Source organism: Labeo rohita, chromosome 19 (genome assembly GCF_022985175.1).
Source record: "Labeo rohita strain BAU-BD-2019 chromosome 19, IGBB_LRoh.1.0, whole genome shotgun sequence".
Taxonomy (NCBI): Eukaryota; Metazoa; Chordata; class Actinopteri; order Cypriniformes; family Cyprinidae; genus Labeo; species Labeo rohita.
In genome coordinates this window covers 24,557,314-24,569,469 of record NC_066887.1, presented here as the reverse complement: position 1 = coordinate 24,569,469, position 12,156 = coordinate 24,557,314, and the positions used below count along the sequence as shown (strand labels likewise).

Here is a 12,156-nt window from a genome sequence, read left to right as displayed (position 1 = left end):
CAGAAGCACAGGACAATGTCATTTTACCACCCTCAGATGATTTTTCACGTATAGTGGTTTCAAATCCAGAAAAAACTGTGAAAGCCAGAGGATCTTTAAAAAACAAAAATGACAACCACTTAAATGGTAATCTGGTTGAAGAAACATCTTTATTAGCAACTGTGATACAAGAAAGTTCTGTTTTACCTGCAACGACTGACTCTTCAAGACTAAACAGGACACTGAAAAAGCCAAGAAAAAAGACTGTAACCAAAATCAAAAATGAAGCAGCAGAAATGCTCAGTGTGAACCAGCATGAAGATCTGGTTGCAGTACCCTCAAAATCTGGTGCAAACATAGTGGCCTCCAGTTCACAAATGGCTTTAAAAGAAAAAAGAACTGTGGAAAAGGCAACTGGACAGGAAGTGGTGGATGACCATGCAGTTGCTCCTTCTACACTCACTCTGCAGCAGACAGAATGTTCAGACCACAGCACAGCAAAAAAAGTCTAAGAAAATGTCTGACAATAAACAAGAAGCAGTATATAAACCTGCAGTTGACCAAACAATGCAACAAGAAACGTTTGTTTCTGCAGCAGCCACAGAAATGGATAATTCAGACATCAAACAAAAGAAGACAAAAGTAAAGATGAAAAGACAACCTAAAAAGGCCACTAAATGCAAAACACACCTTACCCAAGCAATCACCGATATTAGGGAACAGTTTCCTGTGCAGCAAGAAAATTCAGTTTTAAACAGAAATGCGAATTCAAGGTCAGAAGATGTGACAAAGAAATGTATGAAAAAGAGAACAACAGCATTGGAAGTCAGAAATGATCAACCAGAGGACCATGCTGAACATTCGGTTTTGTCTCCACCAATATCTCAGAGTAAGGATGCAACACAAGACCCTTGCATAAAAACAGACACTGTGAGTGAAACAGCTGAAAGTCATGTTGAAAGTCATGTTGAAAGTCAGGTTTCCATCACTTCTGAAGATGTTGCAAACCCTCAGAGGTCAACAAAGAAGGCAAAGAAAACACAAAGCAATATTCTAGAGCTGGCTCCCAGAGAGGACAAAATGTCAGATGTCTCATCGGTCGTAAGCAGGGTAGCTTCTGAAAATTTTGAAACGGACAACTGTGACCAGCATTTGAAGATTCCCAAGAAGAAATCCAAGAAATCCATGGAAATTGTAGAAACACATGGATTTGGTAGTGTTTCTTTGTCGGAGGACAAAAACAGTGGATCAGATGAGGCAGGTGTCATGGTCACTTTTACACAGGTTGAAGATTTATGTAAACTGTCTGATGGTCAGACTGTAGGATCACAGCAGTCTGAAAAAGATGGTACTGTGGTTGAACAAAAAGACCTCAAAGCTACAAAACCCCCTAAGAAAAAGGGTAGAAAAGCTGGACGAAAGAAAAGAAAGATGGCATGCCGGTTAACTCAAACAGTTAAAGAAGAGGAACATAAAGATATATGTCATGACAACAGAATTGCCTGTGATTTTCAAAACAACACACAAATTCAATTTTCTGATAACTCACAGAGGATAACAGACATTCCAGAAGAGCCAGTACTGAATTCAAGAAAATCAACCCGGACACAAAAAATAAACTCAGATCCAGTAGTTGAGAATTTGTCAACACATGGCAAGAGCACAGTCTCTTCAGACATCACTAAGTGTCTTGGAGAGACTCATTTAAGTTCCATGCAGACTGCTGAATTTGAAGACCAAAACACTGTTGAGAAAAAGTCAACAAGACGAGGAAGACCCCCTTCAAAGAAAAACAAGAAAAAGAAGTTATCTGTAGAACATTTAGAAGATAATGCCTCTCCATCTGTACAGATCTCAGATCTCTCTCCATGTCAAGACAGCACAGAAAATGGTGCCAATTTTGAAGACCAATACACTGTTGATAAAAAGCCACCAAGACGAGGAAGACCCCCTTCGAAGAAAAACAAGAAAAAGAAGTTATTTGTAGCACATTTAGAAGATAACACCTCTCCATCTGTCCAGATCTCCGATCTCTCTCCATGTCAAGACAGTGCAGAAAATGCTGTTGAAGCAGCTGCAAGTCCAGTAGAGCAAAAAGTTATGGATGAAAATTTAATTGTTACCAAACAGTTGGGAACTGACCCCTCAGAATCGCTTCAGAGTGCTACAGATCCCTTGTCCCACAGCATTCCTACATCTTTTAATGAGGAAGGGAATACATCTTTACCTTTGCCTGAGACACAAAAGAAACAGGATCTCTGTGAAGAAACTGCTAAAGAAAATGGTGATATGCTGGCAGATATAAAAATTGAGACTAAGGGAACAATTAAAGTACTGAAAGGAAGAAAACGTGGTCGGAAGAGACGAAAACACACTGTTGAACCAGCCAAGAGTTTACTGACAAAGTTCAATATAACCAGTGAATGCTCCACTGAAGACAAGAATAATATAGTTACACCAGAGAAAAATGATAATGAGAAAACCAAGTTAGGCAGTGAAGAAATGATCTCACGAAAAACTGCAGGGACCTACAAGATAACACCAAAAACAGACGTCTTATGCAGTTCTCCCACTGACCTATCTTCCAGTTTAATGAAAGAAGTCAATGAGTACAAAGTGGAAGAACATATTGCTGAGCCAAGTGGAAAAGATTCAGTGAAGGTTTCCATGCAACCCTATAATGATAATACAGGAGCCTCAAAAGGAATTTGTAATTTAATTTCTAGTAATGTGGTCAAGGAAGAGTCAGAACAAATTTCTCTGGATGCAAAAATTAAACCTAATATTACTCAGGAAGCAGATGTACTAAGTGTGGAAACAACAGGGGGAAAAGTACTCGATAACTCACCTGAGCCAGAAAATTCACTTCAAGCTTCTACAGAACAGAAGGTGGAAGACTGTGTAGTCCCAAACAAAGTAACTAATAACAGGACAATAAGATCCAAGCCTAAAGAAATAGTGAAGAAACCTCTCACATGCAAATACTGTGGTGTTTCCTTTCGGCACATTACAGCATACGCCATTCATCAACGCATTCATACAGGTGACAAACCCTACAAATGCAAGACCTGTGGAAAAGCCTTTGCTCAACTGTCTAAATTAAAGTCCCACCGTAACATACATAAACAGGATACCTCTTTTCCTTGTCCTTGCTGTAGCCAAAGGTTTTTGCAGAAAGATGATTTGCTATGTCATTTTAAAGTCCACCTTCAGGAATCAAAAGCAAACAGTGAACCACGGAAGCACATAAGGAGCAAGAGAAGTACTTCATCAAATGTGTCTTCAGAGATCCCAAACAATTATGGGTGCCTTATTTGCAAGAAAAGCTTTGTAAACCACGTCAAATTGCAGAATCACATGCAAGTGCATGAAGTGGAGAAGCCCTTGACTTGTAAAGACTGTGGGAAGACATTTTTAAAACATTCAAACCTCACAGCTCATGAAAAAACCCACTGGCCTGTTAAACCATATGCTTGCTCGATTTGTGGAAAGGGGTTTAACCAACTAAAAGCCCTAAAAAAGCATTCTCAAGACCATGCTGGTGAGACACCTTTCTCCTGCTTTCATTGCGGTCATGGATTCAGTGCCTTGTCTGCACTTAGGATGCACCAGGCATCCAAAACATGCATCGCAAGGAAAAATGATGAGGCAAGCAATAACGTTGAGGGCTTCATTGTAAGTCAAGGAGTTGATGGTCAAGTGAACACACCAGTGTTCTTCAAGTGCCAAATATGCAAACAGCTTTTCAGGAAATGGTGCCAATACATTCTTCACCTTCAAACACACACCAACTCTCCCCCATACATTTGTTTCTCTTGTGGACAATGTTATGAGAAGGATTCAGAAATGAATGTTCATTGTGAGGTTTGTTGCCAGTCAAGTGGGGAGGAGAAGATTTGTGGTGCGTCACTCACCGAAATCATGCAAGGTGTTACCCACACCTACCCTTTAAAGTGTACCTCATCTCAGAGTTCCCAAACGCCAGCCAGCTCAGAACAGCTCCTGCAACTCCCTCAACTGATGGATGTGGAACCTACACAAACAAGAGATACAGATCTTTCAAAACATTCTAAAACCTATTCACCCATCAAGCTTCCAAATGCTCAATCACCTGCTCGTTCTGATGTTAACTGTACTTCACCAAATAGCTCTCTAGAATGCATTGAAATCACTCAGAGTCTTTGGAAGTTTAAATGTTCACGTTGTGGTCAGCGATTCGAGAGGTACAGGGCTTTGAGTGCCCATCTGCAAACGCATGCTCCTGGTTTCAGATATACTTGCGCACATTGTGGACAGTTCTTCGAAAGATGGAGTAAATTATGGCTACATCAGCAACGTCATCGCCTAAAAAGCCGTTGTTATTCCTGTACGCAGTGCAGTCTGCAATTTCGTTTCTTTAGCTCTTTTAGAGAGCATATGGCCGACCACGCGGGGCAGAGGCCATATGCTTGTCCGCTCTGTCCCAAAACCTTCATTCAGGAGGCAAGCTTACATGCTCACCAATGTGAGTCTCATAAACGTTGTAAAAGACTGAAATGTGATGTCTGTTCTAAGACTTTCAGTAGTTTGAGAAACTTAATCAAGCACAGTCTTCTGCACAATGGTTCTACCTCTCATGTTTGTCTCCTTTGCAATCTCTCATTCACAAATACAAGAGTCTTACAGGAACACTTGAAAACGCACACTGCATACCATGGACCAGCCCTCCCTGATATCCCACCAAAGCCACTTGATTTTCCTCACAAATGCAAACGGTGTAAAGCTAGCTTTTCAACTGGAGATCTGCTCTACGCTCATCAGATACGCCATTCTAGAGATGCAAAGACTCATATCCGTCCAGCAGTAGTACCTACCTCAAAACTGTCCGATTCTTGTCAGAATGAGACACCATCTACCCCGCCTTCCACTCGCAGGAATCATATATTAAACCTCAATCTTGATGGCATACCCAACGACGATAGGCTGTATGTTTATTCCCACCCTGACAAGCTCTATGTGTCCCCTAGTCGCAGAGTACAGCTTCCGGTCATTAATTTGGACCCTGATGAACCAGAGGAGGTCTCAGACTCTCAAAATCCTGGTCCTGAACTTCCAAACACTGAAATCACTTCTCATTCCGACAGCATAAACCTACCTCAGGCCACTTCGGATCAGGAAACCACCAACCTAAATTCAAGCGAAAGCATAAAGATAATGGCAAATGGTCAGCATAATTACAGCCACAAGTATCAGAGAAGCCCTTCGTTTGTGGAGACAAGTGTCGACATGGAAGTAGAAACACCTGCTCGAGGAGAGGATTCAGAGGAGAGTTTTGAATGTGCAGACTGTACTGAAAAACTAACGAGTGTGTTGGGCCTTTATGAGCATTACATACTTCATGCAATGGGAGATGCGTTTGTACAAGTACACTGATCATTGATAATGCTAGAAGGCAGATGTTTTACCACGTGTATTATGCTTTGACACAAATATGTGTTGATGACATCTGTTTTACAGTTCCAATGTTTAAAGCCAATATTGGCAGAATGTTTAACTCGTATTTTTAATCTTGAACAAACATAGGAAAAGTTAGAATTACCACGATTCTTCCTTCTAACATGCTTTTTAACCCTCAGGTTCATTCAGTTTAAAAGTTGTTGCTCACTAGCCACTCCTAGATACTGTATTACTGGGGTCATGCCACTATGCCTTATCTCAGTGATCTCTGTACTGCCATTTATCATCTCCTTTTGTGCCTTCAGTGATAGTTTTGGTTCTGTAAAAGATCTGTAAATAGATATACATAAGTCTGTATAACTCCACAACCACTGTCCTTCCTCTGTTAAAAAAAAACAACAAAAAAAACCCCTCCTGGTTATGTTTTCAACACCTTTTAAAATTCAATTTTGTAATACAGAGAGGTGGTTAAATGTTGGTTAACCTTAAGCGTTCATATATGAATGTCTGGATAGGACAAGAATATACTGTATATTGTAAAAATGTGTAGATCTTGAGAACATTTCTGGAAAAAAATAATGGCTTTGAAAAGATCCAAAAGATTTTTGCTTTTTTGATTTTTAAAAAAATAAAGCATACTACTTGTCATGTGTAATATTTTCATTATATTGTCAAAAACTGTCCTGACAAGCCAAGGTAAAGAATGCTTCTAAGCAAAATAACAAAATGTAAGGCTTCTGATCAGTTGTCATGTTTTAATGGCAATAGAAAAAAAGCAGAAACCGTTCATTACATGTTTTGCATGGGTTTATCAAATATTTAATCAATTGTGCACAGAGCAGAAGGGGAAAAAGATTGTTAGCAAGCTATGTGTGAATTTTTTGAGGTACCACACAACATTGCAGTAATTTGGTAGTGCACATCTTAGCAACTTCATATGCATCTAAAACTGCTTTTGTAAAGACTTCTGATGGCCACTTAAATTAACTCATTTCACATGTCAAACAGCTTGTACATCAATCACAATCAGTCAAAGAATTTATTTCTTCTTCTCATCATCTTTTTTCCCCTCTTGTTTGTTACCACTCTGAGAGGCCAGGGAGCCCATGGCATTGCGGATGGCCTCATTGTTGGGATCAACACCAGGTAGATTCTCCAGGACACTTTGGAGGAATTCTGGGTCCTGCATTACATCGTAATCATCCTCTTCCTGTAGAATTAGTTAAAAAGCGCAAGAGAAAAGACGAGTCAGAAGGGAATATAGTTCTGGGGAAGAGTGTTCTGACTGTCACAAGAAAAAAGACATGGGTAGATGACGACTACATTTTTTTCAGCAGATTGCTGCTAAGCAATTTGAAACTATAAAATACAAACATATTTGGAGGTTAATTTCTCAGTGTCCTGAGACTGTGATGAGCTCAACAGACATACAATATTTTTAATTACCTTTGATTCCGCAGTGTCCATTGAAGCTCCCGTGTCCATTGATTCTCCGAATTCTGAGATAAGCGGGATAATAGTCAATATTACATATTATATCAAGCACATATTCTAAGACTAAGGAGGAGGCACAAACCTCCACCTGCCAGGGACATCTGCATGGCATAGGCTATCTGCTCCTCCTCTGTCATGCTGCTGAAGTCTGGCAGTGCTGCCACACCGCTTTCAGGCTGAGAAGCAGACATCTTCAGAAGAGCCTCCTCTGATTCTAAAAGGGAGAACAAAAGTGGCACAGAACATCAGGACTCTGTCTTGCAAGGGGAATCAACTTAAATGTTGAACATTTTCAATACTTGAAAATGAACAGGCTGCACAAATTAATAACTGAAAAGGTTATGTTAAAGTCCCCATGAAAGGCTATGAAAAGTGAAAGATGCTTTATGCTGACATAATATGTAGTACCAGTATCTACCCGCAGGGGTCATGCTAACCAGCAAAATCCAATACACAATCCTTAAAGGGAGCACTGGGTATTAAAGGAGAACTCCACTTCTAGAACAATTCACAAATAATTTACTCACCCTCTTGTCATCAAAGATGTTCATGTCTTTCTATCTTCAGTCGTGAAGAAATTGTGTGTGCTACATAAGCTTTTGTGCTTAAAAAGTATACAAATGTTTATTTTTCAAATAAAATGACTGACCATTTCGCAAGATAAGACCCTTCTTCCTTGGCTGGGATCGTTTAGAGCCCTTTGAAGATGCATTTAAACTACATTTTAGTTCAAAATCAAGGCACCAATTAAGTCCATTATATGGAGAAAAATCCTGAAATGTTTTCCTCAAAAACCATAATTTCTTTACGACTGAAGACAGAAAGACAAGAACATCAAGGATGACAAAGGGGTTCAGACTCTTTGCAGGGAAAATCAATTGTATCCATTGCCACCTATAAGCTCTTTCAGTTGCTGTGGTCATCGTATCAGTATTTTATTTTCTGAGTTGAGGTAAAAATAGCAACAGATAGTTCCAGTAGCTCCCCAAGTGCAACCGCTTTATGTAATCAAAATAATCACGCCCCCCAAAGCCCAAAATATGCATATAGAAATGTGAATTTTTTTAAATAACAAATATTTCATGGGCTTTCAAATACATATTTAAGATACATCATTTACGTTATATTACGCCACACGTCTTAATACCAAGGGTTCTCTTTAAAATTTTGGTACATTTTCCAAACATTTTGCAATGCTAGCCCAGAGCCACTATGTCACCATCCTTCACTATTTTAAACACTCAAGCACATCTTTACCATCAGCGGTTGAGGTGGGAATGCCAGCCTCAGCTGCTGATTGGGCGGCTGCTCTGCGAGCCTCCTCTTCCTGCCTCTGCCTTTGCTCCTCCATAGACACACGCAGAGCCTGTGAATCAAGAGAAACTTGAATAAATCTCTCTCTTTTCAATGTCATCAGAAAAGATCAAGATCAAGTGAAAAAATTGCTGGTAAACAAAGGTAATTTTGACGTAATCAACCCATACATGCTTCACACATAGATGTTTCTGCAAAATAAACATGTGACCTTGGACCACAAAACCAGTCATAAGTAGCATGGGTATATTTGTAGCAACAGCCAATAAGCAACAGCCAATAACAAATTGTATGCGTCAAAATTATCGGTATTAAGTAAAGATCATTTTCCATTTTATTTCCTACCATAAATATATATCAAAACCTAATTTTTGATTAGCAATACGCATTGCTAAGAATTTCATTTGAACAACTTTAAAGGTGATTTCCTCAATATTCAGATTTTTTCACCTTCAGATTCCAGATTTTTTAAATAGTTGTATCTCAGCCAAATAATGTCCTATTCCTAACAAACCAATCAATGCAAAGCTTATTTATTCAGCCTTCAGATGACGTATAAAACCCAATTAAAAAAAATGAACCTTATGACTGGTTTTGTGGTCCAAGGTTACATATGTATAAGTAGTTTCACCTTTAAATAAATGACACATTTCTCCTGTAAGGTCATGGATACATTCTTCAGTGCAGTTATACTTCAGATGAATTTGTATCTTACCAGAGCCAGTTCTGGGTCGGCACTGGGGTCCACGCCAAACTCAAAGTCGCTTGCCCCCAGGCCCATCATGGTGCCACCCTCACCAGCCAGGATGGGAGAAGACAGAAGTGCATCAGCCAAGCTGGGCCCAGGGGGCACTGTGACCAGATGAGAACCTGTACCTTCCTTTCCATTCAGAGTGTTCACAAATGCAGTGAGCTTCTCTGTGTTCGCTTCCTGAACAGATTGATTAAATAAGAGAAAGTGAAAAATTTTAATTTTAAAGTCAGATTAGATTTTAAAGTGGTCAAAAGAAAGGTTTTATGCCAGTTACCTCTTCTCCAAAATTTATCACATCTACATTGACCTTCTCTTTTTTCAACCGCTTTGCCAGTTTCACCAGCTGGAAAAGATTTGGTGACAAAAAAGAACTTGTATTACCTAAAATATTCACAGTTTGACCAACAATGAAAGATGAAAAGTATTTTTGAATAAAACAACAACAAAAAACATACATCTTTTTCGTTGTCCTCTACTGGGCTGCCCACAAAAGCAACAATCCTCATCTTGTGGTTCTTGCCTTGTCTATGCTTTAATGCCAACTAGATACAGACACACATATGTAAATGTTAGCAGATTAAAATACTATTTTCACTTTTTTTGAAGGAAATTCTCCAAAGCCTCTATTAAGTTATTTCCTCTGTGGAGTACAAAAGGAACTGTCTTTAAGTGGACAACACTACCAGCCAAAAGTTTTTGAACAGTAAGATTTTTAATGTTTTTTAAAGAAGTCTCTTCTGCTCACCAAGCCTGCATTTATTTGATCCAAAGTACAGCAAAAGCAGTAATATTGTGAAATATTTTTATTATTTAAAATAACTGCTTTCTATTTGAATATATTTTAAAACGTAATTTATTCCTGTGATCAAAGCTAAATTTTCAGCATCCTTACTCCAGTCTTCAGGCAGTGTCACATGATCCTTCAGAAATCATTTAAGAATTTCTGTTCAATAAATATTTATTATTATTATTATTATTATTATTATTATTATATTTAAAACAGTTGAGTAGATTTTTTTCAGGATTCTTTCATGAATAGAAAGATCCAAAGATCAGCATTTATCTAAAATAAAAACGTTTTTTTTTTTTTTTTTAACATCATACACTATACCGTTCAAAAACTTAAGAGTCCATATAATTTTTTTTTGTTGGTAAGAAATTATTTAAATTTATCAAAAGCAATGATGAAGGCATTTATAACGTTGTAACGATCTATTTCAGATAAAAGCTGTTCTGCTGAACTTTCATTCATCAAAGAAATCTAAAAAAATGTATACTCAGCTGTTTAACATAATAATAATAAATGTTTTTTGAGCAGAAAATCTGAATATTAGAATGATTTCTGAAGGATCATGTAACTGGAGAAATTATGCTAAAAAACTCAGCTTTGAAATCACAAGAATAAATTATATTTTAAAATTTAGCTGTTTTTGCTCTACTTTGGATCAAATAAATGCAGGCTTAGTGAACAGAACAGAACAGAAAAAAAACACACACACACACTCATTAAAAATCTTTTGACTGGTAGTTTACCCCTTTAGGCATCTATGAATGTACTTACATGTGCCACTCGTATGCTAGTGCAGAAGGAGATTGTTCCCCGCGGCTGAACCGCATGGAGCTTTGAGAGAATGCGGCCGGTGTCTGGTGTTAATGTGGTGAGGACCTCACAATTACTGCACCAAACCAAACAATCTGTTACTACATGCAAACAGCACTACCGTCTGAAAGATCATAGATGTATGGAAAAAAAAATACAACACTGACAGACATACTTTGCCATTGTGATTAGGCCCACATTGTTCTCTGGGTTACTACGAGTCTTTGAGTGACATACAATGTTGACAGCATCCTGCTGTGCCTGTAACCTGGTGGGCAGGAAATCTCCATTCCTCATATATTCACTGTTGTCCACACTGTAAAGACATATAAAGACAATCAGCATGTTTTCATTCTATTTATACAAGTGTAAAAGCATTAACTGAGTGCTGACATTTGCATTTGAGTAAGTAAACTGGATCCAATCAGTGGAAAATGCTTTAGATAAATGTCTGTGAATCAAAACCAAGTGAGCTGCCTATCTAGACATGTTTTGAGAGCGTTATACCAACAACACAGCTCTACAGTGTATGAGACACAGCCGGTATCGTTTCATGACGCTTCTAGAAGACTAAATAAGACGCTGTCAGCCTGAATTCACTAATAAGTGATTATAGTTTGTGTGTCATGAATGTGTTTTTGTGTTAGTGGTTTGTTTCTTCATTGCAGAGCTACGAGCTGAATAATGACTCAGGAGAATGTCATTCTAACCAGAAACCGACTATTGAATTCTCGTCCTTGTTCTTAAATAATGGCTCAAAAGTGTGACAGAACAAAAAAACCTATGTGTTTACAGTAACTCTGAGAAGTAATAACTATGTCAAAAGCGCAAACAAATCTAAAACAACGCGTTTGTTTATTTCTTACCAGACCATAGTACTTTCGAGCACCATCTTGGAAATCCTCTAGTCCGTTCCCCAAAGTCACGGCGTCGCTGATTGGCTTACAGATGTAGGACATTGACGAGTTTTGTAACAGCGAAGCTGATTGGCTGAGAGTTCCGTCGCTATTTCTGATACAGGACGCAGTGTGGAAATGTATTTGTCGCGCCCACATGTGGTGGGAGTTTGAGTAGCTGAGGACGTTGTAAAAAACAAGGGATAGTTGTCATAATTTCCTCACCCACGTTGTTTTAAACGGTCTTATTTTTCCGTGAATCGGTTTTCCGTTTTAGAGTGAAAGGCAAAATGTTAGGGACTAAAAACTACAAGTCACTATTAACATTCATGTTACTTTAACAAATAATGAATGAGAATATTTACTCAAGCAATCATTCTTGAATCTCTTTTGTGTGTATAACACAAACCATAAAACACTTGAGTTTTAACAGGCTTTAAGATAATGATGTGTCAAGAAGAAAAGAATAACACAGGAAGTTTTACTTTTTTCACTGTTGTTTATTTCATTCATTTGCATACAGCATGAAATGTTGCAATATTTTCTTCTCCGAAAGTCTTAATATCCCTTGAAAGAGAGCTGTAATACATGATTATGTCACTGCAGGGGTGAGGAATATTTTCATTTAAAGCTACTACTTAAGACCATTCTCAGTTTGATAAGACAATAAGAATGAAGGCAGC

The 12,156-nt window shown here is 38.3% G+C and overlaps 2 protein-coding genes across 2 annotated transcripts; one reads left to right on the top strand and one right to left on the bottom strand.

Annotated features, from left to right (window-relative positions):
* Positions 1 to 486: 486 nt before the first annotated feature.
* Positions 487 to 6,078, top strand: si:ch73-347e22.4 (uncharacterized). Its single transcript, XM_051136667.1, has one exon. The coding sequence runs from the start codon at positions 496 to 498 to the stop codon at positions 5,389 to 5,391; it is 4,896 nt and encodes a 1,631-aa protein (XP_050992624.1). The 5' UTR covers positions 487 to 495; the 3' UTR covers positions 5,392 to 6,078.
* A 78-nt stretch (positions 6,079 to 6,156) lies between these two features.
* psmd4a (proteasome 26S subunit ubiquitin receptor, non-ATPase 4a) lies at positions 6,157 to 11,574 on the bottom strand. The gene is made up of 10 exons (XM_051136670.1): positions 11,444 to 11,574; positions 10,753 to 10,893; positions 10,539 to 10,653; positions 9,433 to 9,519; positions 9,252 to 9,320; positions 8,939 to 9,154; positions 8,167 to 8,275; positions 6,992 to 7,123; positions 6,862 to 6,914; positions 6,157 to 6,625 (listed from the first exon to the last, which is right to left on the bottom strand). The coding sequence occupies exons 1-10, from the start codon at positions 11,467 to 11,469 to the stop codon at positions 6,455 to 6,457; spliced, it is 1,119 nt and encodes a 372-aa protein (XP_050992627.1). The 5' UTR covers positions 11,470 to 11,574; the 3' UTR covers positions 6,157 to 6,454.
* Between the last annotated feature and the right edge of the window lie 582 nt (positions 11,575 to 12,156).